The sequence below is a fragment of the Gallinula chloropus genome (assembly GCF_964237585.1).
Source record: "Gallinula chloropus genome assembly, chromosome: 29".
Classification (NCBI taxonomy): domain Eukaryota; kingdom Metazoa; phylum Chordata; class Aves; order Gruiformes; family Rallidae; genus Gallinula; species Gallinula chloropus.
In genome coordinates this window covers 3552454-3577649 of record NC_140114.1, presented here as the reverse complement: position 1 = coordinate 3577649, position 25196 = coordinate 3552454, and the positions used below count along the sequence as shown (strand labels likewise).

Sequence of the window (25196 nt, the reverse complement as noted above, 5' to 3'; positions counted from 1 at the left end):
GGATCACACAGCCATTTTCAATTCAGGTCACCAGCCCAAGTTTCCCAAAAGAGACAAGGCTCAGCTGGACAAGCTCATCTTGTGGATTTCCTTGAAACAGCAGAATTTTGAATGCTGTGGAATTTGGTAGCAGTTACCCCAGGCGTAACTTCCTCACTGTCCTTTATAGCCCAGGCTCAGGTGTTCCCTCCCAGGGGTGACAAGTAACATGATTTGGAGAGGTGAACACAATCGACATGTGCATGTGCCCCTTTCTTGGGATTACCACACTTAGGGGTCTCAGCTTTGACAGTCAAGAGAACTGGTTCACCTGGGCTGCTCTGCAGCCACCGTCACCACCTCTGTCCGGCGGGTCTCAGCGTCGCTCTGCAGTCGCTGTCACTCCCTGCAGCAGCTCTCCAGCACACGGGACGTTTCAAAGATCACACCAGAGCTCAGGAATTGGGGCAGTTGCCCATCAATGCTGGTTTTCATCTCCCCAACAGCGCTCTGTCCAGACCCTTGACCTCAGTTTGTGATTCCTCCCTCCCAGCCTGCAGCCCACCAGGAAATGTCTCTTTCCCTCTCTGTCTCTGCTGTCTGGTCGTCTTCTTTCAATCCTCCCCTCTCTGGCCCAGAGACACTGGCTGATATTGTCTTTCCCTGACTGCCTGTCTGTCCCTCCCGGTCCCTCCCTGTCTGTCCTGCAGCCTGTTGCTCTGTTTCCCTCTCTCCACACATCTCTCTCCTGCTCCCTGCCCTTCTCTGTTTCCTGTCAATCCTTTCTCCTCCCCTCTGCCTCTTCTCTCTCTTTGTCCCCCCGTCCTGCTCTCTGGCCGTCCCTCTGTCTATCTGCTGTCCCTCTTGGGCAGGGGCAGCCCTGGGGAGGCAGCCATGGGGCCTGCGGGGGCAGGGCCGGCCTGGGGGACGGTGTCTCTTAACGGTCCCACTGCAGGAAGCAGCGGCCCCGCTGCGTGATGGGAGCTGTGGGCCAGAGGCTGCTGGGTGGCCATAATAGTTCCTGGGCATGGTGGGAGTCAGAGAGCAGAGGCTGCTGGGCGGCCATGGTGGTTCCCGGGGCATTGTGGGAACTGTAGGCCTGGGTCATGGGGCTACTGGGCGGCCATGGGGGTCTGGCCAGGCCCAGTCTCTGCTCCAGCTGCGACCAAGCTGAGCTGAAGGCTGGGGTCCCTGTGAGGCAGCAAGGCCCTTGGCCAAGCGCAGGGGCTTCTGCTGCCTGCTGGAGCTCCCTGCATGGGCAGGATCCAGGCAGCCGGGAGAGATTCCTGTCAGGAGCTGCCTGACAGATCCAGGCTGCTGCCGGGCAGGGGCAGAGCTGAACACTCCTTCTGCAAGGGCTGGGCCAGGGCTTTCAGGCCCAGTCAGCCCAGCCAGGGCTGGCAGGCAGAAGCCAGCGCTTCACTGCAGGCCTTGCTCTGAGGGCCATGGACATCAGCATGGGAAGTGTTTCTGAGACAGGCATCAGCCTGGATCCTTGGGCTCTGCTGCCTCTCAGCCCGAATGCAGCAAACCCCTGAGATGTGTGCTGTGTGCTCCGGGCAAAAGGGAGTTTTAAACACTTCCAGTTCATTCCAGTCTCAGTGTCCTCACTCTTCAAATACTGCTTTCAGGTCACGTGTGAATTTGCATGGCTTTAGTTTCCATTTTTGTTTCTGATGCTCTTTTATGTTTCACCGTTCACATACCTTGAGAGCAGCAATTTTACACCCGCTAAATAAAGCAGGTGGTGACTAGGGCTGAATCAAGCACTGCCACCTGGAAAGGGTTGGTAGGAGAATTGCCCTTCCACCATGATTCTTCACTGACAGACAATACCTTTGAAGATCTATCAGTCCGCTTGCGTGTATTTCAATTCCATGTGATGCACTACTATCCTACGGCACTGCTTCTACTGTGAGTTCCACAGAGTACCATACAGGATGTTCCAGAAAAGTCTCTGCTGCTCCCTTTACAAAATACACCTATCATTCCATCAAAAGAGTCTTGCACATCCAGCTTCAGCACCTTTCGCTTCTGGAACACCCTCAGTCCCTGTACTTCAGTGCACGGAGCTCATTCTGCCTGTGGTTCAGTTCTGGAACTCTGGGCTCTGTTGCCTTATGGGATCCAGAGACTCTGCCGAACAAGGACGTCAGCATTCCTCCTCTTCAGACCCTCCCAGGATGCCACAGCTCTTTAAGAACTTCCAGTTACAGGCTGTGCGCAAACCTCCAGGCTGGATGTTCAGGCAGCCAGACTGACAAAATAATCTATCCTGATTCCCCTGATGATTATGATTTCCTATGAGCTACTCTGAAAAACGCTAGTCATGCAGTAAAAGTAGATCCAGCATTCTGCTGCTCCTTTAAATTGAATTATTTTAGAATAATACTAATCTGAGACTGCTTTTTTTAGAGGCAAAGAGCCAGATTCTTAACGCAGCTAACACTGAATAACAGCAGAAGTTCCTTGTGTCTCTTTCCTCCTGTATGCCTTTAGAAGAGCTAAAATTAAAAAGTAATATATAAAAAAGCACCTGCTGGTTTCCCCTACTTCCCAGTTCTGTGCATGAAAAATCAGCTGTCTGCATTCTGATTGAGAAACTGGCTGCCACTGGCCTAGGCAGGTGGAGCCTCAGCTGGGTTACAAACTGGCTGGGCAGATGTGACGGTATGCTTCCCCCATTGCCCCCATGTTTTCCTGACTTTTTCCTGTTTATATGGATTGATTGGTAACCATTGGTGCTGATTGTGATTTCTGCATCTGTCTCACAGTTCAGGAAGACAGATAACAACACAATAGCCAAGGGTTATCTATGCTCATGTGCACACCAAACACTGGTCAGTGTCCACTGGCATATACGGGTGGTATGTAAATATGACTATGAGCCAATCATCTTACTCCATAAATAGTGAGCGGTCCAAGAGTCCTTTGAGCTCTCCTGAGATGACAGCGGGCTGCACGTCAGGATCTCCCCTTGAAAGGGACGCCTCTCAAGGTGACTCCTCGAGGTCGAGAGAATCCTTGCTGCGACAGATCCGCAACAGATCCTGGGTAAGTGAGATGGGAATAAGTGCACTAACATTTGTGATCTTGGCTAAGAAATAGAAAGGATTGATTGTACACATAATCCTTTAGACATAAACCGTTGACCAAGTCTGGCACTGAGACTGAATCCAGCCGCACCTGGGCTCTCCTCTCTGAGCAGGAGTTTAGAAAGCAAGGGGAGTCTTTCTGAACCTCGTGACTCAACGGGAGGGTCTCGCTGATAGATTCATCTGACCCTGTTCTCTGTGCACTAACTAATCACGATTACCTTACCATGGAATCTTAATCACTGTCACGTTTATTACCAAACACCGTTACAGCCTTTTGTTTTATATCCATAAACATATTATTGCCTCTCCCTTAAGAGTGAAGTGCATCCCTCTGTCCCACCTGCGACAGCCTCCTCCCCCCCCCTTCCCTGGCCTTGGTGCTTGCACAGCTCCTCACATCTTCTCACTCCCTTCTCTGGGGGCAAAAAGCAGCTGCTTGTGGGGTTTTTTTCTACTAAATGTGATTCCCAGAGGCACTGTGACAATAGCGATGGGCTGGGCCTTGGTCAGCAGCAACTCTTGCCCTCAGTCAGCCGATGTTTACTCCCTGTGGCTTGCAGAGAGCTTCTGCAGCCCCCCCTTCTCAGTCAGAACCCAGTCTGGCAATAATGCAACAATGTTTTAATCAGCAAAGCCAAGAACTATTCAGCGCTGAGCTGCCAGATGCTGGACTTTGGCTGCTGTTAACCTTCACTGACCAACCAGTGACAGACACTGACTGTCTCAGGAACACAAAGTATCCCTCACACCACAAACTCCTTCCTTCATTAGTGGGATGATACATAATATTACTGGATGGATTGATCTTTCATGTCTGGAGAACAAAAGGATTTGAGTGGTTGGGATGTGAGGGGAGTTTTGCACTCACCCCTTCCCCTCTGTGCCTCTGGCCTGCTCCCCGGCCCACGTGCCTCTCACTCAGCTCTCTTCCCCCTTTTCTCTCTCGCTGCCCCCTGTGCCGCTCCCTCGCTCTGCCTGTGTCACCCCATCCCTCTGCCCTCCTCCCGGCCCTTCTGCTCCTCTCTCGCAGCCTCGGGGCTGCTGGTTCACAGGCGGTTTCTTCCTGCACCCCGCTTTCCCCTGCCCCTCTGTCTCTTTCCCACTCGTTCCCTCTGCCAGCTCCTCAGCAGCATTTTCCTTCCTCCACTCCCATGTCCCAGCTCTCCCTGTGGCTCCAGGGCTGCTGCCATGAGCCCTGCGGGAGTGGGCCAGGGCACAGTGTCCCTGCAAGGGTCAGGCCGCGGGAAGGCCTGCCATGGGGAATGCTGGGAGCTGCAGGCCTGGGGCAGGGGCTGCCGGGCGGCCGTGGTGCTCTGACCATCGTGTGTAGTGCCAACCTGACACCCCTGGGGAGTGGAGAACAGAGGGGAGCATTTTCTGGGCATTTTGGGGGGTTGTTTTTGTGAGATCTCTGGGATCCACATGAACTTGAATAAGCGGGTGGGGGATAGAAGCATTTAAAGGGAAGCACCTGCTGACTGCCACCCCGAGGAGCAGCCGGGATCCACTTGCAGGCCTCTTTCCCACCACCCCGGAGAGAGCAAATCTGTCTGTATCTGCTGCAGACGTAACTCAGGGAGTCACACTGAAGCGCAGCACCTTTCCTAACCTCAGGTCTCACGTGGCAGCAGTCCTGCTGTGTAACACATCCTTCCACAGGCTCTTACAAAACAGAGAGGAGACGTGAAACCCACCCCACAATCACATCCTGCCCTTGCTTTATCTTCCCTGGAGCATCAGGACATCACCCTGCTGGGCGTTTTCCTATTAAAACCCTGAATAAGATATTTTTCACTTCCCATTTCCAACAAAAACAATGTTCTTTGTGCTTTTGCAATTGTGTACATGCTTTCTTTTCACCAACCCCAGGGAGCTGGTGGTCCCAGTAATGCCTTATTCCAGAGCCAAGTGCATGTTGCAGTTCAGTTACCTCACTTTGCCCTTGTGTCGCTTTTTGGTTTGTAAATTAGACACGTGTGTTTATAATGTAAATGAAACTTCAGGCTGAGGTCACGGGATGGAAGAAGTATTTATTTGTCTCACAGGTTGGAATGGAAGAGTATGCTCTTGGCAATAGCTGTCATGTGATGAATTTGGGGATGAGTATGTGACCAGGAGGGAGCATGGCCCGAGTTCTGCTCCTGCCTTGACAACAGACTGAGGTGTGATGTTGAGTAAATCAATTTTCTGCCAGAGTTTCCCTTCAGCAGTAGACAGAAATATTTCCTCCTGAGCTGGTTACGCACTGACCAACACTGACAACAGGAAGATCCATGAAGAGAAAGTGTTGGACTAAGTGGCAAACTGCTCTTTAATCTGCTCAGTGCTTTCTGGGTGTTCAAATGAGAAAGTAAAAACACTATGCAAAGATTTGCAAGTGTGTTGGCACAGAGAAAGGAAGCCCACCATCCCCTGGGGTTTGGAGCATTGTCCTTCAGGAGATTCGTGATGAAAGCTGGGGGCAGAAAGGGATTAGGAAGAGTCGGCATGAGTTTACCAACTGCCTGACCAACCTGCCTTCTATGCTAAAATTGCAAGTGACAGGAGATAGGACGAGGGGAAAGGGCACAAAGCTCTGCCAGGGCAGGTTCAGATTAGATGTTAGGAAAAATATTTCCACTGAAAGAGTTGTTGGGGCCTGGAACAGGCTGCCCAGGGAGGGGGTTGAGTCACCATCCCTGGATGTGTTTCAAAAAAGGGGAGAACAGGTACTTAGGAATATAGTTTAGCACAGGATGGGAATGGTTGGACTCGATGATCCTAAAAGTCTTTTGAACCTTGTGATTCTGTGATTCTGAGATGTCCTGATGCGGGTGGTGTCACTGCCCAGCTGGTCCAGTGGAAGAAAAGAGTAAGCTCTGCCATTGCCTTGAGTGTTTTCTCATCCCTCTGAAGCTCCTTTCAGTTATGTTCTCATGGACTGGCTCACAGAAGATATCACTTCACTTTAGGCCTTTGCCCAATAGTCCCAAGAATCAATACTGAAAGTGTTTCTGGGATTTGGATCATGTTTCTCTTTCTTTGGACACACCAGTTTACCCCTTCCAAATATGAGAACTTGTTGAGGGATTTTTTTTTTCTGAGGGGTTCTTTTCTGAGATTCATTGATTATTTTTCACCAGAAATGAAATTTCTCTCTCCCCCTTCCTGCCCTTGTCCCTTTCCCTTTCCTTTCCTTCTCTCCCTCTCTTTCTCCCTCTCTTCCTTTCCTCCACTCTTCTGATACTTTCTCTTTCTGTCAGCATAGTGCTTCCTCTGTGTTCTCTTCCTCTACCTTCTCCTCCTCTTTGCCCCACTGTTCCTTTTCCCGTCCAATTTCTTTTTCTGACTCAGCATCCTAGAAACCCTTTTTCTGAAGCAGTGGCATGTGTGATGACAGATCTTTTTCTATTCACATACACAGTGGGGCAAGACTGAGATTACACAGAGATTGTCAAGAAAAGCTTTATGGAGAAGGCATTGGAAGAAAGGACCAGTCACTGTCGTCTGAAGAGTCTCCACTGTCATCAGGTGGTGCCTCATTGGAGACTTCTTCAACAAGGTTGGAGGGGACGAATCCTCTGGTGCCGTCTGTCAGCTCGCCCACATACCACCCATCTTCATCCACATCTCCATAGATGTAAACATACTGTCCAGCAACAAGAGGAAGCTCCAGCTCAGGCCGCTGGTTGGGACCCTGGAAAGGGTCGTAGCTGTATTGAGCTATGAAGGCTCGAAGCTTGAACGGTTGTTTTCTCATGGGCTCCAGGAGGATGGACTCCTTGTCACGGGGAGCCTGGTGCTGCCTGGAATTGATACAGCTGGATCTTTCCAGCTGTTCCCATTTCTGGTACAGCTTCTGGTGTCCATTTTGCATGCCCAACAGGACATTCAGGGCAACCAAGCAGGCTTGAAAGCCCTGCAGGATTTTTCTGTATTGCCTGAGTAGCTCAGCCTCAGACCTCCACAAACGCCTGCCTTTCCTCGGGAGCAAGAACATTGTCCCCTTTGGCTCCTTCTGCAGCTGTGGGCTCCTTTCTGCCACTTCTCTCTCAGCTTCCAGTTTCCACTGGGCCTCTTCAGGCTGGGTGGGAACACAGATGTTTCCTTGGGTGGCAGAGTCTGGCTCCCCTGACACTGATGTGAGTTGTCCAAGCTCTCCCATTTCTCCATCCTGCTGCTGAGGAACCGGTGCCATGCAGAGTTCCTCAGCAGAGCTGTGGATGGGCCGTGGCACTGGAGTATTGCCCAGGTGATCCATGGTCTGCTCCAGGTGCCTGGACTTTTCAGCCAGCTTCATGGCAAGGGCAGCGACTTTAGCCCTTGTCTGCTGCAGCTTCTCTACCTCCTTGCCTGCTTCTGGAGAGCCATCCTTTCTCAGCTGGATAGTCTTCATCTCCATGTCACTCCCTTCCTTCTCCAGGTCTTGGAGAAGTCGCTGCAGGCAGCTCTTCTTCTCCAGTAGACGGCTGTGTATGCTGCCAGGCAGCACCAGGTCTTCCCCCTCTGGCACCTGGAGCTGAGCATCTGCCACAGCCTTGCCTGTTGTGAGGTGTGCAGGGTTCTGGCTTTCCAGCAGACTCTTCTGTGGTGCTGCCAGGGCCTGGGGCTCCTTTCTGCCAGAGGAGCAGGAGCTCTGCTTCTCCGCATCTCCCTGCTGCCCAGAAGGGTCCTCGGGCTGGGCCACGCCAGGGGAGGTGAGCAGCTCACCCTCGAAGCGCTGCAGGAAGAACAGGAAGAGTTCCCTCTCCAGCCGCAGCTGGTTCTGGAGGATGCGGATACGGGCGGGCTGGTTGCCATCCCTCTCCCACGGGAGCTGGCTGACGACATCCCGCAGCTTGCTGAGGGCCTCCCTCCTGCCCCTGATGGGCCTCACCATCTCCTCAGCCAGGGCCTGCTGCAGGTGGCGAGCCCGGCGAGTGGCAGTGCTGCACTCCTGCTGCAGCAGCGCCTGTGTCTGGCGGAGCTCAGCCTCCTTCCAGCGCTGCAGCTGGCGGGTCTCTGCCACCCGCTGCCGCTGGTCCAGCTCCTGCAGCTGGTGCTCCGACAGAACCCGTTGCTGCTCCCACTGGGACTCGAGCCGTTCCGCCAGCACCTGCGTGGCCTCCTACAGAAGGGATGGCTTCCACCACATGCCCTAGAGAACTTGACCAAGGCACCTCCTGGGTGCCAGTGGCTTTGCTGCCAGATGAAACCAGACCAAGCTGGCTGGAAGCGCCATTCTCTCCTCTTCACCTGGGATTTGTTGTGGGGTTTTGGGGAGGGGCGTGTTTGTTGTCACACGGGTACAAACCCTGCATGACTTGTGGCATATACCTTCTCTAGTCTCTCTCTAGAGCATAGGGATGCCTTCTCCTTGGAGCTGGGATACTGCTCTGGAGAGGTGAGGAGTAGGGCAGGTTGTCTTTGGAGTTGCTGGACCAGTTTCTCCACTGGTGAGGCAAGGGAAGGAGCAAGACTGTTTTCCTGTTGTTGGAGTCCGACTGCCAGTTCATTCCATGCTGGTGCTGCTTGGCTTTACAGTCTGTTCTTGACAGTGACTTGGTGTACAGACATGGTGGCTTTGTGCACCCTTACACCCCGTGGCTTGGGTCCATTGGGCTTCATCAGGATGGGTGGGAAACTGCGCCTTGTCCGGGTTGTAATAAAGCATCTCTGGCACAGCTCATTGTCTCAGGTACTGGATCGCTTTCTCCACAGCAAGCCATTGGATTGGCTGACGTAGAACATCTTCACCAAAGGGATGCCTTTCCCTCACACTTGAAGTGAGTCTCCTCCAAAAGCTGAAGAGATTTTGACTTTTTCCCAGTTGCCTTGTCAGTTCCTCCTTCCTTATCCAGGGATCCCAGCTGCTTGGCCTCCCTGTCGGATGATTCCAGGCTACTGGCCTCCATATCCCAGCATCGGAGCAGCCAAGTGGGAATGTCCTCACCTGAAAGGTGGAAGGAATCCTCTCAAATACTGATTCAATGAAATGCAGTAATGCTGAGTAGATTCATAGAGATGTAGCTTAGGAGACAATTAATTAATATCACTTTAATAGAAGAAAAATTTGTGTGTTTTGAGAATAGATCTGGTTTGGATGTTAGTAGAATATGGCTGTAGCTGTGTGAACTCTTTTGTGAGAGCAGCTACAGAATTTAACCCAAACAGTGTATCAGTCTTGAAGATAAAGGAGTGAAGACAGGGGAGTCATAAATGAGACCAACGACCAATTATCAGCTATAAAGGGTTATTAATGAGGTTGTGCAGGAATGAGTTTTAGAAACTATGGAGGAAACCGTAAAGAACATGTGCTGAGAGAGAGGAAGACATCCAGCCTTCACCCCTGAAGACCACCAGAAGACCCCCTAAGTGTCCCCGAGTGTGCTCTATCTGGGAGGAGTGAATGTGAATGACTTCCTGGAAACAATTTGCGTGACCCTGTCTTTTCTTAGAAATTTGAATGAATTCAGCCCTCGGCTGACCCTCAGCTCCTCGGGCAAGGGGCTGGGGGCATGTTGATGGCCAGCGCCGGCTCCTCTTGGTCTGCCAGGCAACACCAGGAGATGACGTTGCCCACGAGGTGGCAAGTGGTTGGCTGCCCCTTTGCACTGTCACCCCTCGACACTGTGATGTCATCACACGTCACACTCACCCCTACTACAGATCGGGGCATCGTGGCCGTGGGGCTGCCAGAAGCCCAAGACCAGCCGTGGCAGCAGGAGCCATGGCCAGGTACTGCCGCAGCCGCAGCCGCAGCCACAGCCGGAGCCGGAGCAGACGACGGCAGAGACCCCGCTCCAGGCGCTCCGGGCAGACACACGGCCGGAGAAGGCGGAGGCAGCCAGCTGCCAGCCGCAGGCGGCAACGCCGAGGTAGGCGATGGAAACGGGGGCCTGTTCCCAGGCGCCGTGGGACGTCCTGGGGCTGTGGGCAGTGGGCGATGGAAGGGCGGCCGCGCAGCAGGGAGTGGGGCAGGGGACTCACAGACTCCCTCTTCCCCAGGTGGCCGCTCTGTCCTACGCCGCCGCACCCGCAAGCAGAGGATGAGGCGGCGGCGCAGGAGGAGGGCACCGTAAGCGCAGCGTCCGCACCCTCCCGCGCAGGACCCTTCCAGCCGTCGATGGACCTGTGCCGGGGAGGCGGCAGGCGGTCCCCAGGAAGCGGGGGCTGCCTGCCCCAGGACAGCACAGCCTGCCAATAAACTAAACATGGCTCCTCTATCGCTGGGTCTGATCTGGGGGCTGGCAGCCGTGGGCTGCGCTGGGGCTGAGGGGCCTGGGCTGCTCTGAGCTGCGCTCTCAGGGAGGAGGGGAGAAGCTTTGTGGGGAGGGGTCTTTGGGAGAAACCTGCTGCACCAAGCTCTGGCCCGGGGTCAGGAGGGGAGGACAAGGACCAACGTGGTGTCCCCACGATGACCACAATAATGGTAATGGTGTCAGGGTGTGAGCTCCAGGCTGCTGGGGCCTTGAGAGTGGCCACAGGGGGCTTCTGGCTCAGCTCCCACTCTGCCTTAGGCCTGGCCCAGGAGCCTTGGGCCAGGCTTAGACCTCACCTGTGCTTCATGGGGTAAGGCTGGGCGCAGCGGCTGCGTGTAGTGGGCCTGGGATCAGGCCCATAGTGTCGGGGCACCCCCATGGGAGGCAGAGACGGGCCCTACATGTGCAGGCTGACAGCAGAGCCCAAGTCTGGCATGTCGGGGCCTTGAAATCCAGCTCATGGGGCCAGTCCTGGGGCTTAGAAGAGAGACTGGAGTCCAGTATGTCGGGGCTTCAAGCTGGACTTGGGGCTCAGAGCCTGTCGTAGCTTTGTGGAGCTGGGTACTGGTAAAGAAGAGGGGGGCTGCAGGGGTGGCTGCTGCAAGGAACAGCCAGAAGCTCTCTGCAGGTCCCACAGAGCAAACAACAGCTGCCTCAAGGCCAGTGTCCTGGTTAAGGCCAGTCCAGAGTTAACCTCCCCAAGCAGCCAGCACTGGTGAGCTGAGTTAGCCTGGGCTAACTCATAACTGGCGAGTCAGGGAGTGATTGGTAGAACCCGCTGAGTGTAATTGGCCATTATTGTTCTACATTCACGGTGATTCTTGTCAGTACATTGTTCTTATCTAAACCACAGGGGCTCTGTCTGTCTCTGCTGTGGGAGTGAGCAAGTGGTGTGTGGTGCTCAGCCACTGTCTGGAGCTGAACCACGACAAGAGGCCTGGGAGTCAGCACTTGGCATTGCTGCTTTATCAGACCAAGCCAGGGTGTCCTCAGCATCAGGGTTGCCTGCGCTTTGCCCATGTTTGTCCTCATGGTCTCAAGTTGTCTGCTCTAATGAGCCCATGGGGAGCAGACAGATTTCTCTGACAACAAACAGCAGTTCAACATGACCCTTTTTAATAAACATGGAATCTCTCTCCTCATCTGCCTGCTACGGCCAAGCAGCATGTGAAGGGGGTCAGCTTTGAGAGGAAGTTCTTTCCAAGAACAGTCCTTGATGGACCAAAGAGCAAGCAGAGGTGGAAAACAGTGATCAAAGTGAAGTGCATATGTCCAACTAGTCTGCTGAAAAGATGTCCTTAGGCCTGGCTGTGTCATCAGGAGATGTGGAACATGAAAGAGACAGAATGGCAGTAATGAAGGTATAGGGGAAGGTGAGAATTTCTTATACCTGCATTGGTAAATTGTATATAAATGTGTGAAATAATTGTGGCCCTTTGCAAGCAAACAAGAAGCAAAGAGAGCACAGCTCATCATTACACAGTGTCTCGGTACAAGAAGACATGGAGATATGTCCTAAGGAGTGGTAGGAATGTGGCCCATGTTAATAGAGCTTAGACAAAACAGACTGAAAAGAAAATAAAACAACTCAAAACCTACTAAATCCAAACTGGTCCTAACGAGAATTACATGGCCAGTGATATACAGATGAGGATAAGCAGCATATTGCTGCTTAGAAACATCCAGTCATCAGTTTCCACATGGCATCCTTGAGCTCCTGGTTCCTCATACTGTAGATGAGGGGGTTCACTGCTGGTGGAACCACCGAGTAAAGAAAAGATGCTACCAGGTCCAGAAATAGGGAGGAGATGGAGGGGGGCTTCAGGTAGGCAAAGAAGGCAGTGCTGAGAAACAGGGAGACCACAGCCAGGTGAGGGAGGCAGGTGGAAAAGGCTTTGTGCCGTCCCTGCTGCGAGGGGATCCTCAGCACAGCCCTGAAGATCTGCACATAGGACAACACAAAACACCCAAAACCTAAACAGATACCAAGCACAATGAGTCCAGTTTCCCTGAGATAGGCATCTGAGCAGGACAGCTTGAGGATCTGGGGGATTTCACAGAAGAACTGGTCAAGGGCATTGCCATGGCAGAGGGGCAGTGAAAATGTATTGGCTGTGTGCAGCACAGCACTGAGAAACCCACTGCCCCAGGCAGCTGCTGCCATGTGGACACAAGCTCTGCTGCACAGGAGGGTCCCGTAGTGCAGGGGGTGGCAGATGGCAACGTAGCGGTCATAGGCCATGACAGTGAGCAGACAGTACTCTGCAACAATCAAAAATGAAAAGAAAAAGATTTGAGCCACACATCCTGTGTAGGAAATGGCCCTGGTGTCCCACAAGGAATTGGCCATGGCTTTGGGAACAGTGGTGGAGACGAAGCCAAGGTCAAGAACAGCAAGGTTGAGGAGGAAGAAGTACAAGGGGGTGTGGAGGTGGTGGTCACAGGCTATGGTGAGGATGATGAGGCCATTGCCCAGGAGAGCAGTGTCGCCGTTCACGGCGAGGCGACCTGGTTCAGTAACGGCACGGCAGCCACCCTCTGGCCACTCGGGCCATCAGCACGCAGACACCAATGTGGTGGACGGCAAATGGCGTTTAATGGTCGTTACAACAGCCTTATATAACTTACATTCATGACATCACTTCCCCCGCTTACATCATAGGCTTAACACTATTGACTACCTGAGAAAGTCCTGAAAAGGTCCTGGAAGGGTCCTAGAAGGGTCCTAAAAGGATCCTAGCTTTCTGTACAGCACGACATCTTCCGACCGCCAGACCCTAACTACCTACATCTCCCCCACCTTTATGCTTACTTCATCTACTGAAAGTGCAAAGTGGCTTACAACACTGATAGCTTATAGTAATGATAGCTTATAACACTGATAGCTTGTAATACTGATAGTACAAGGCACACTAGGTAAAGGATAGAGGTAATTTGGATAGTAGTTTGTACTAAGGACAACTACAAGATAGTAAAGATAGTACTTATAAGTTGCAGTCTTAAAGCATCTGTTGGTTGTCTAGAAAGAAAATGTTAACCTTCTCTAACCAACTCTTGACAAATGATGTGAGCTTGTTGAGTATACAGGGTCCGAAAATTAATGCTATTATGACCATTTTGATAGGCCCTATTAGAGTAGCTATTAGGGTGGTCAGACACAGTGAATAATTAAACCACGATTCCAAACATTGTGATGGATGATGAACAAAAGGCTGATGTACTGAATGCCTTTTTTACCTCAATCTTTAGTGGCAAGACCAGTTGTCTCTCCATTCCCAGACCCCAGAGTGGAACGATGGGGACAGGAAGTAGACTGAATCCCCACTAAGACCTGCAAAGGTCAATGGATCTGGATGGGACACACCCAAAAGCACTGAGGGAGCTGGCAGAAGTGCTCCCCAAGGCACTTTCCCTTATTTACCAGCAGTCCTGGCTGACCAGGGTGGTGCTGCCTGACTGGAAGCTGGCACATGTGACACCCATCTACAAGAAGGGACAGAAGGAAGAACTGATAAACTACAGGCCTGTCAGCCTGACCTCAGTGCTGGGGAAGGGGATGGAACTAATCATCTTGAGTACCAGCATGCAGCACATGCAGCACACTCAGGTGATCAGGCCTGGTTAGCATGGGTTTAGTATGTGCTTGAGGAAGCTGATCTCCTTCCATGACAAGGTGACCTGCTTAGTGGAGGAGGGGAAGGCTGTGGATGTGATCTACCTGGACTTCAGTGAACCCTTCATCACAGCATCCTGCTGGAGAAACTCGGCGCTCATGGATTCGATGGGGATACTCTGTGCTGGGTTAGAAACTGGCTGAAGGCCGGGCCCAAAGAGTTGTGGTGAACGGAGTTGAGATGAGAGGAAATGGTTTCAAATTGCTCCAGGGGAGATTTATTTCTCATATCATAGTTCTCATATCATGTTTCTCATTCATCCCATTCCTCATGCAGTATCCCCAGGCCTTGTGTGACCCTGACACTATGGAATGATGAGCTGTGCTCTCATGTCTGCCTGCAAAGAGCAACAATTTTTCCTTTATTATTTTTTTAATTTATGAACAATTTACAAGCACATCTTCATCAGCTGAACCACTTGACTCCTTGAATCACTTCACAACTTGGGAATTTACAGGAAGTGTCATACTCATCTTGCCCTATATCTGCATTACCCCGTCTTTCTCTTCACCTCCCTCATCACTGAGGTGTTTCCACCTCTCCTGGTGATATGGCCATGCCCAAGGACACCTTCTCCAGACTACTCTGATGTGTGCACTTCACTTTGCTCAAAGTTTTCCACCTCCACTTGCTCATTGGTCATTCAGATGCTGATAAACTTTGAGCTTCAGAGAGTTGGAAAACATCTCATCTTTCAGAAGTCCAATGAACTGTTCTGTCAGAAGTTCAGGGTGTTGATAAGTGACCTTTCTATGTATCTGATTGAAACTGTTCTGGGAGAGAATCTCCTCTGAAAGCTGACGCCCTTCACACGCTGCTTGGCCATAGCAGGCAGCTGAGGAGAGAGATTTCATGGTTATTAAACTGGATCATGTTGAACTGCTGTTTGTTGTCAGAGAAATCTGACTGTGCCTGTGAGGAAAAGTGCTGGGAGTCCCAGGAGGCCAGTGAGGGAACTGCTGGTCTTGGGCAAGAGCAAGGTTCTCCATGCAGGGTTGGATCTCAAGAGACTGCTTTTCCTGCCTGTCCAGATCTCTGTAGGAGACCCATATCCATCACAGAATGCTGCTGTCACTTCTTCTATCAACTGAGCCATGGCAGAAAATACCTGTGACTGGAAAAAGGTCCTCCATGGGAAATTCCTTTGACATCTTCATCACTAAGGACCCAACTAAAATCCAAGTAGTTGTAGAAGTTTTGAGTTTTTTAAATGAAAGTGACTAGAAGAGACAAAGGCCTTTCTTGATGTTAACAAGCCCCATGGCATCTTACATTCAAATTACATCAGATACGAAGTGGAGAATGATGAAACCTCTCCAGAAGTTTGAGTCAGGAGTAATGCCCAAAGTACCTTGAAGCACTAACAGGCCCCACTGGGAGCCATTCCTGACAAAGCCCTCCCAGGGGCTCGTTAGAGCAGACAACTGGAGGCCATGAGGACAAACACAGGCAAAGCGCGGGCAGCTCTGATGCTGAGGACACCCTGGCTTGGTCTGATGAAGCAGCAATGCCAAGTGCTGACCCCCAGCCCTGGGCAGGGAGATCCTGACCCTCACCTGTGTTGGATGGTTCTTCCTTTATGATGTGGGGAGTGTGATACCAAGGGAAGGAGAGTGGTAGGACACATGGTGGCCTCCCCTGGGGTGGGTGCAAGAATGCAAGGATGCTCCATGGCTGTGAGGACAATGTGGCACCTCTGATGCCTCTGTGGCAGGCACCTCAGCCATAGCAAAGGGAGCAAAGATCTCGTTTCTATCAGACCCATGCAGCCTGGCTGGCACCCTTGGCCATCTGCACCACAACCCATGACACACTGCCCCACACCTGTGTCTGTTTCCCTGTAGGCTGCAGGCCCTTCCCTACCATTTTCCCACCCGACAATATCCCTGCATATAGTGGTTTCTCACCCACCAGACGAGCTGTTCCCACAAGCACAAAGCCACCAGCTCATCCACACTTCCTCCCAGTGACTTCTTGCACCAGAGCATTGCCCTCAGAATGACATTTCTTTATCCTCACGTCCACTCTGACCCTCAGAGCCACAGTTTCATGTGGCCTTCCTTTCTTATGTTCTTTCCCTGTAGCACAAAGAGGGCTTCCCCCAGCCTCCCCTTCCCCAGGCTAAAGAAGCCCGGGTCTCTCAGCCTCTCCACACAAGACCCCTAACTGTATCTTGGCAGACTTTCTCTGACCACATACGTGTTCCTCCTCATTCCTCCAGCCTGGGGAGACCCACACTGGGACTGACTGCTCCAGAGGTGGCCTCACCAGTGCTGAGTCCAGATGGACCAGAAGGGCCCTTGTCTGAGCAGCCCTATGTGCTCATGGCCAGATTCCTATTCAGCACCTCTGGCTGCTATGGCAGCCCCTGCAATGCCCAAATTCTTCTCCTTGTGGCTGGTTCTCCACTCATCATGTCTGAGCTGCCTTGATGTGTGGGTGTTGTGCTGGAACCTTTTGTCATGGTTTCAACCCAGCCAAGAGCCCAGCACCACGCAGCCGCTCTCTCTCTCTAAGAGGATGTGTGTGTAGGGGGGATTGTGGGCAGGGGGAAGAAGGGAGGGTAAAGGAAACCACAAACCCCAAACCTTGCAGGTTGGGATACGGACAGTTTACTGGGACAGCAGAGAGACACAAACTGTTGACGTACAATGCAGTTTCTCACCAAATTGCACAGCTCTGGCCATACATCTCAGAGCTGTCCTGAAGCTGCTCAGTCCCCAAAAATACACATCCTGGATCTGCAGGATCCTATCCTCACCAGCTTCTGTCCTTACCTGAGCATGACATAATTGGATGGAATACACTCTTTGGCCAGGTCGGGTCACCTGACCTTTGTTTGTCCCCTCCCACCTCCCTGGGCAGCCCCCACCTTCTCCTTTGCAGGGAGCATGAACAACTGAAAAGTCATAGAATCACAGAATCACAGAATCATAGGGGTTGGAAGGGACCTCGAGAGATCATCGGGTCCAACCCCCAAAGTCCTTGATTGCTTGGCAACAACCAAACCATCCCTGTGTTATCAGCACTGCTCTCATCTGAACTCCCAAACACGGCATTCCACCGTCTGTAAGAAGAACAAACAACTCTATCCTAGCCAAAACTAGGCCACCCTTGTAGACAACAAGTGCAACACAACAGTGGGCTCACTCCTGTAGTCAGGATAATCCCCTCGGTCAGGTATGGTCAGCTGAGCCTGTTCTGTCCCCTCCCAGGCAATTGTGCACTCCCAGTTGACTCATTTCTGGAGCAGAATTAGAAAAAAGCCCTTGATGCTGTTTCAGCTCTGCTCAGCAAAGAGCAAACACATTCATTTAGACTTACAAATACAAACCACAAAATATGGGGGCCACCAACATGAAAATTACAGGTCAGGAGGAGGAGATCTCTTCTGTTGGGAAATCTTCTTGATGTTCCTGTTCCTCAACTCCCAGAGTTGCTCAAGGCCTCGTTGAAAGGAAGCTCCATTTTGTGTGCAGTTAATCTGTGCTTACCGATGGCTCTCCAACGTTTGGTGCCTCTGATAAAATGACAGCACTGGGTGTTAAAGAACATGAGAAATTAAAAAATAAAACCAAGAGATGCTTTCTAAATGACATAAGAGTGGGCCACTGGTAGAAGCCTCATGTTCTCGCAGCCTGCTCCTCTTTGTCTTGGAACAGAACCACAGTTGCAGGTGCCAGAGGGTCAATATTGGAGGGTTCAACCTCTCCAGAAGGCTTCTGGAAGACAGTGATGATATTAATAGAATCACACAGCCACGGACTACCAGGTAGGAAGGAAACTGAAGGATCATCTGATCCAATAATTTTTGGCAAGCGCTCAGTCTCCAGAAAAGCACCACACACACCAGCTGGCCCTGCACCCCATCTCACTGAATCTTATAAACCTCTGATGTTGGGGAATCCATCACTTCCCATGGGAGATTATGCCAAAGGCTGCTTGTTCTCAGGGTAAAAGATTTTCCCTGTGTCCTGTGGGAATGTCTCCAGGAGGAACTTGCACCCATTATTGCTCAGCTATTTCTTGTGAGTCCTTCAAAAAACAGGAGTCTCTCCCTTCTTTGTAGACAGCCTGTAAGTACTGGGACCTATTGATGAGGTGTCCTTGTTTTCTGAAGGCTGAAGAAAAGCAGCTCCCTCAGCCTTTCCTCAGATGCCAGGCTGCCCAGGCCTTGGGCCATCTTTGTGGCCCTTCTCTGGACCTTCTCCAGCCTGGCCATAACTTCACCCAGTACTCCAGGCATGGCCTGTCAAGTGCTGAGTAGAGTGGGACAGTGACTTCTTTATGTCTGCAGGTGATCCCCATGCTGATGCACCTGGGAGTCGTTTGCCTCAGCATTTCTCTGTTTATTCCTAGTGAGCTGCTTGTTCACAAGAACCCCCATGTACCTTTCCACAGAGCTCTTCTCCAGCCAGGTGGATCCCAGTCGGTGCTGCACTCCTGGATTATACTTTCCCAGCTCCTACACCCCACACTTCACCTTACCCATTCTTTATTCCATGTCTTCCCACGGGGTGGCAGCCCCTTCCCCAGTGTCTGTATCCCCACTGAGTTCAGTGTAACCCACAAACTTCATCCGGGTTAACTTCATTTGGGTCAAACTTCACGAACCTTCTTCCAGTGCACGACAGCAGGGCAGGAATGTGACTGCCTCACAACTCTTTTGTATATTTGGAGTTGTTCTTGGTACTACTACTTGTGGGGAGAAGTTTACTGAGATTTAACAAGGGCAAGTGTAGGGTCTGGCATCGGGGGAAGAACAACCCATGTACCAGTATAGGTTGGGGACTGGCCTGCTGGAGAGCAGGGTAGGTGAGAGGGACCTGGGGTCCTGGTGGACAACAGGGTGACCATGTGCCAGCAATGTCCCTCATGGCTAACAAGGTCAATGGCATCCTGGGTTGTGGTTAGTAGGTCAAAAGACATCCTTCTCCAGCTCTAGTCTGCCCTCACGACTCTTTGGTATCTGTGGGGTTGTTCTTGGCACTACTACGTGCAAGGAGAAGTAATAACAAGGGCAAGTGTAGGGTCTTGCATCTGGGGAAGAACACCCCCATCTACCAGTATAGGTTGGGGACTGGCCTGTTGGGGAGCAGCCGAGGTGAGAGGGACATGGGGGCAACATGACCATGAGCCACCAAGGTGCCCTCCCGGCTACGAGGGCCAGTGGCATCCTGGGGTGCCACTATGAGGGACCAGCAAGTGTGTGATTTGTAGGTCAAGAGAGGTCCTTTACCCCCTCTCCTATGCCCTGGAGAGACTGTACCTGGAATGTTGTGTCCAGTTCTGGGCCCCTCAGTTCAAGAAGGACCGAGAACTCCTTGAAGGAGTCCAGCACAGGGCCAGCAAGATGGTTAAGGGAGTAGAACATCTTCCTTACAAGGAAAGGCTGAGGGAGCTGGGCTTCTTTAGCTTGGAGAAGAAGAGAGGGAGGAGTGACCTTATTCATGTTTAGAAATACGTAAAGGGCGAGAGTCAGGAGGACAGAGCCAGGCTCTTCTCAGTGATGGCCAGAGAAAGGACAAGGGGCAACGGGTGCAAGCTGGAGCAGGGGAAGTTCCACGTGAATGTAAGGAGAAACTTACTCACTGTGAGGGTGATGGAGCCCTGGGACAGACTGCCCAGAGAGGTTGTGGAGTCTCCTTCTCTGGAGACATTCAAACCTGCCTGGATATGTTCCTGTGTGATTTAATCTAGGTGATCCTGCTCTGGAAGGGGAGGTTGGACTAGATGATCTTTTGAGGTCCCTTCCAACTCCTAACGTTCTGTGACTCTGTGGTCCTGTGATTCTTACCCAAGGGAACGATCCCAAAAGCTCCTGTTATCATTTTCAGGCTCTACCAGCGTCCACCATGAAAACTGGTACAGCTCCAAACAAAAGCTTTGAGTGCTGACAGATGTTCCTGGCCTGAAACCTCCCCAAGAGGCCACTAGAGGCTGCAGTAACCTTTGAGCTCAGGGCTTTCCTGGCCAAGGGAATGGTCCTAACTATGCCTGATGTCCGTATTTAAAACAAATAAAGGTCCAGCAATAGCTCCTAAAGAAGTGGTTTGAGGGTAGAAAGTTATGTTCCTGTCCTGAAACCACCCCAGGTAGCCCACTAGAACCCTCAGGAACCTTGGGACTGATGACTGTCCTTATGAAGATAAGTCCTAAGAGTGGCTGTTGTAATTTTCAGGCTCTACCAGCGTCCAAGTTCTGAACTGCTAAACATCCAGCAATAGCTCCCAAACAAAAAGTGATAGAGCTGAAAAAAGTTCCTTGGAATGAAACCTCCCCAGGTAGCCAACTAGCTACCCTAGTAACCTTGGGAATTGGGATTTGCTTGCTAGGAGAACAGTCCTAACAGTGCCTGATGTCATTTTCAGACTCTACCAGCATCCACATTTGACCCTGCTCAACATCCAGCAATAGCTCCCAAACAAGAGTTGTGAGGGCCTAGTAATCTTCCTGGCCTGAAACCTCCCCAGCTAGCCCACTAGCAGACCCAGTAGCCTTGGGGCTCACGTCTTTCAAAGACAACAGAATGGTCCTAATAGTGCCTGACAACATTTTCTAACTCTAACAGCATCCAGCTTCAAAACTGCTAAACCCCCAGCAATAAATATCCCCCACCTCCCACCCCTCACACCCCCCCCCCCCCCCGAAAAATTAGCGGGCTGAAAGATGTTCCTGCCCTCAAACCCCAGTAGGTAGCCCGCCAGATTCTCCAGTAGCCTTGAGACTCAGGTCTGTCCTTACCAAGGTAACAGTCCTAACATTGTCTGACATTATTTTCAGGCTCTAACAGCCTCCTTCTTCAAAACTGCTAAATGTCCACTAATGGCTTACAAATGAAAGGCTCAAAGGATGACTGATGTTCCTGACCTGAAACCTGCCTAGGTAGCCCACTAGGAGCCGCAGCACCCTTGGGGATCAGGGCTTTCCTTGCCTAAGTGAACGGTCGTAACAAGACCTGATGATATCTTCTGTCTCTAACAGCATCCACCTTCAGCAATGCTAAGCATCTAGCTATAGCTCCCAGTCAAAAGGTGCAAGGGCCTAAAGATCTTCTTCCTGGAAACCTCCCCAAGGAGCCCAAAAGATGCCCCAGTAATGTTGGGGCTTAGGGCTTTTGTAGACAATGGAATGGTGATAACAGTGCTAGACATCAGTTTTCAGCTCTACCAGCGTCTAGTTTTGAAACTGCTGAACATCCATCACTAGCTCCCAAACAAAAATTACGAGGGACTAGTAATCTTCCTGGCCTGAAGCCTCCCAGGGTAGGCCACTAGCAGGCCCAGTAACCTTAGGACCCAGTACTCTTGCAGCTCAGTGCTGTCATAGACAATAAAATCATCCTGACAGTGCCTGATGTCATTTTCAGGCTGTACTATTGACCAACTTTGACCTTGATAAACGTACAGCAACACATCCCAAACAGAAGGTGGGAGGGATGAAAGATGTTCCTGGCCTGAACCCTTCCCAAGTACTGCACTAGGAGCACCAGTAAGCTTGGACCTCAGGGCATTCCTAGCCACAAGAATGGTCCGAAAAACACCTGATGTCATTTTCAGGCTCTACCTTCATTGACCCTCAAACATCCTGAACATCCAGCAATAGTCCCAGATTCTTTAACACCTAGTGCTGTCATTTTTTGTTGGAGGCACCAGCAGTTGGAGAGCCATCTGCAAGCACACATGAACTGTGAACAAAGTGGAGCTTCCCTGCAAACAGACCTTGAGAAACTCTGGGATTTGATGAACAGAAACATTTCCATCAGAAGAGATCTTCTCCTGACATTATTTTGGCTGGGGTGGAATTAATTTGCATGTTGGTGGTTCTGTGGTCTGGAACTGTAAGGAAAAATGTCTAGGTTTTGATTGACTTTTCTCTCTATTCATTCCCACCTCCCCCCCCAAGCATAAACAAACTCTTAGTGAGAGGCCCTTTCATTACAAAACCTCAAGACATCTACAACTAATTGGATTATCGTTAGGTCCTTATTGATGAAGATTTCAAACGAATTTCCCATGAAGGACCTTTTTCTAGTCACAGGTATTTTCTGCCATGGCTCAGTTGATAGAAGAAGTGACAGCAGCATTCTGTGATGGATATGGGTCTCCTACAGAGATCTGGACAGGCAGGAAAAGCAGTCTCTTGAGATCCAACCCTGCATGGAGAACCTTGCTCTTGCCCAAGACCAGCAGTTCCCTCACTGGCCTCCTGGGACTCCCAACACTTCTCCTCCCATCATCTCTGCTCACAGGCACAGTCAGATTTCTCTGACAATGAACAGCAGTTAAACATGATCCAGTTTAATAACCATGAAATCTCTCTCCTCAGCTGCCTGCTACGGCCAAGCAGCGTGTGAAGGGTGTCAGCTTTCAGAGGAGATTCTCTAACAGGACAGTTTTATTCAGATACATAGAAAGGTCATTTATCAACACCCTGATCATCTGACAGAACAGTTCATTGGACTTCTTAAAGACGAGACGTTTTCCAACTCTCTGGAGCTCAAAGTATAAACCAGAGAGCTGAGCAGCATCTGAATGACCAAAGAGCATGTGGAGGTGGAAACCTGTTGAGAACTGCTGAAATTCATCTGACCTGCAGAAAAGAAGTCCTTAGGAATGGCTGTATGATCAGGAGATGTGGAAACACCTGAATGATGGAAATGAATGAGACAGACTGGCATTGATGCAGGTAGAGGGGAAGGTGAATATTTCTTCTGCTCCCATGTCTGATTCGAACAACACCACGAGAACCTGCATATGGAATGGGATGAACATGGGTGATGTTATTAAAGCTTAGACACACTGAGAGTAAAAAACCCCAACAACTAATAAACCTACTAGATACAGACTGATCCTAACATGAGTTACCATGGCCAGCAATGCACAGAAGATGAGCTGCTTAGAAACATCCAGTCCTCAGTTTCCACATGGCATTCTTGAGCTCCTGGTTCCTCATGCTGTAGATGAGGGGGTTCACTGCTGGTGGAAACATTGAGTAAAGAAATGACAATACCAGGTCCAGAAATAGGGAGGACATGGAGGGGGGCTTCAGGTTGGCAAACATGGCAGTGCTGAGAAACAGGGAGACCACAGCCAGGTGAGGGAGGCAGGTGGAAAAGGCTTTGTGCCGTCCCTGCTGCGAGGGGATCCTCATCACAGCCCTGAAGATCTGCACATAGGACACCACAATGAACACAAAACACCCAAAACCGAAAAAGACACTGACCACGATGAGTCCAGTTTCCCTGAGGTAGGCATCTGAGCAGGAGAGCTTGAGGATCTGGGGGATTTCACAGAAGAACTGGTCAATGACATTGCCATGGCAGAGGGGGAGTGAAAATGTATTGGCTGTGTGCAGCACAGCATTGAGAAACCCACTGCCCCAGGCAGCTGCTGCCATGTGGACACAAGCTCTGCTGCACAGGAGGGTCCCATAGTGCAGGGGGTGGCAGATGGCAACGTAGCGGTCATAGGCCATGACAGTGAGAAGAAAGTAATCTGTTGCAATCAAAAATTCAAAGAAGAAGTGTTGAGCCACACATCCTGTGTAGGAAATGGCCCTGGCGTCCCACAAGGAATTGGCCATGGATTTGGGAACAGTGGTGGAGATGTAGGCAAGATCAACAACAGAGAGGTTGAGGAGGAAGAAGTACATGGGGGTGTGGAGGTGGTGGTCACAGGCTATGGTGATGATGATGAGGCCATTGCCCAGGAGAGCAGCCAGGTAGATGCCCAGGAAGAGGCAGAAGTGCAGGAGCTGCAGCTCCTGTGTGTCTGCAAAGGCCAGGAGGAGGAACTGGCTGATGGAGCTGCTGCTGTTGGACATCTGCTGCTCTCAAGTGTGGAGACCTGTCCAATGTGGAAAAGATAGTGAGAAGTTAGGGAAATCTTCTCTGAGGGAAACAGTTTCCAATTCACATTGAGTCTCTGTATTCAGGAAGAGATTTGGCACATCCCTTCTGGGAGGTCTGTTTTGTGCTGGCTTGAGCGTGCCACTGATGGGAGGAGGGTTGGCTGTGGGCTCTTCAGAACACAGTCCTGCCTGGCAGCAGTCAGTAAATAGAAGGATGGCCTGATCTCAGACTAAATCTCCTGTGGAGAGGAATGACCTTTTCAGCACTGTCACTCCAATCTGACCTGAGGGCAGAGCAGAGCTTTGGAGCTTTGGTTTTCTCCTGCCTGTACCTGAGGACTGTTTCTTCTGTCAGGACTCCCTGACATTGCTGCTGCAGTGCCAGTGAAACCTTCCCCTGAGTGCAGAGTGGGGAGAGCTGCTCTGTCCATCAGCCCTGCTCTCAGCTGCCCTGTGCTGGACGCTCTGTGATCACACCCTGCTGTTCCCCGCAGAAGAAACTGGACCCCACAGAGAGCTGAGGAATCCAGTCTCACAGGGCAGAGCTCCAAAGCCCTCCTGCGGTCTCATCCTGCCCAAGGAGGATCTCAGCTCCCCACTCCCAGCCAGGGACACACAGGGCTCAGTGCAGCTGCCCACACACAGGTGATGAGTGGCATTGCCACGGCCTCTGTGCCGAGATGTCTCCTGCATGGGGCTCCTCTCCGGGCACAAGAGTCCCTGGGAGAGCGGTGCCATTGTGGGAGGCAGCTGCAGCCCAGCAGGAGCTGCCTGGACAACCTCAGTCCTAAAGATGGGGGTCCTGAAGTGAGGGTCAGCTCAGTGCCAGCCCCACCAATGGACGTGCTCAGAGCCCCAGGTAATGGTGGGACAAAGGCAGCAAGGACAGGAGGGGATACAGCAGGAAATGCTGCAGCAAAAGCTTTAGGGTCAGGAACAGACAGACAGGCACTCAGGAGTTTCTCTTCACTGCTGATTGGGCTGCCAAGGGGAAGACTCAGCCTGAAACCCTGGAACTCTGGGTGCAGAGTCTGTGCTGGGTGGCAGAAACCAGGGGGTGGGTGTTGGAAAGTGTCAGGGAGGTCCCAAATCCCCACAGCCAGGGCATTTCTGGGAGCAGCTCCACCCTGCCTGACAGTGTCTCTGCTGCCTGGAGCTGTCCCTGCAGATGCTTCTTTTTGCCCATCTCACCTCCTGCTCTGTGCTCACAGACCTCATCCCACCTGCCCTGCGCTCAGCTCTGCTCTGCAGACCCCTCCTGGCATCAGGGCACTGCCCTGGGGAACCTCTGTGTGTGCAGGGCTCAGCCCAGGCTCCAACATCTCAATGAGAATCAAGTTTTCACTGCATATTCTCAAGGGGAGAAATAAGTT

The 25196-nt window shown here is 51.5% G+C and overlaps 2 protein-coding genes across 2 annotated transcripts in view; both read right to left on the bottom strand.

The window, feature by feature from the left end:
* Window positions 1-11969: 11969 nt before the first annotated feature.
* LOC311202308 (olfactory receptor 14A16-like) overlaps window positions 11970-25196 on the bottom strand; it is a gene marked incomplete at both ends in the record, with an annotated part of 148050 nt that continues 134823 nt past the window's right edge. Inside the window, one exon of the mRNA XM_084276876.1 lies at window positions 11970-12742. Within this exon, the coding sequence (XP_084133002.1) occupies window positions 11970-12742 (773 nt within the window). The remainder of the gene's footprint in view (window positions 12743-25196) is intronic.
* LOC311202090 (olfactory receptor 14A16-like) lies at window positions 22870-23796 on the bottom strand (the record flags this gene model as incomplete). The annotated part of the gene is made up of 1 exon (XM_084276636.1): window positions 22870-23796. The coding sequence occupies one exon, from the start codon at window positions 23794-23796 to the stop codon at window positions 22870-22872; it is 927 nt and encodes a 308-aa protein (XP_084132762.1).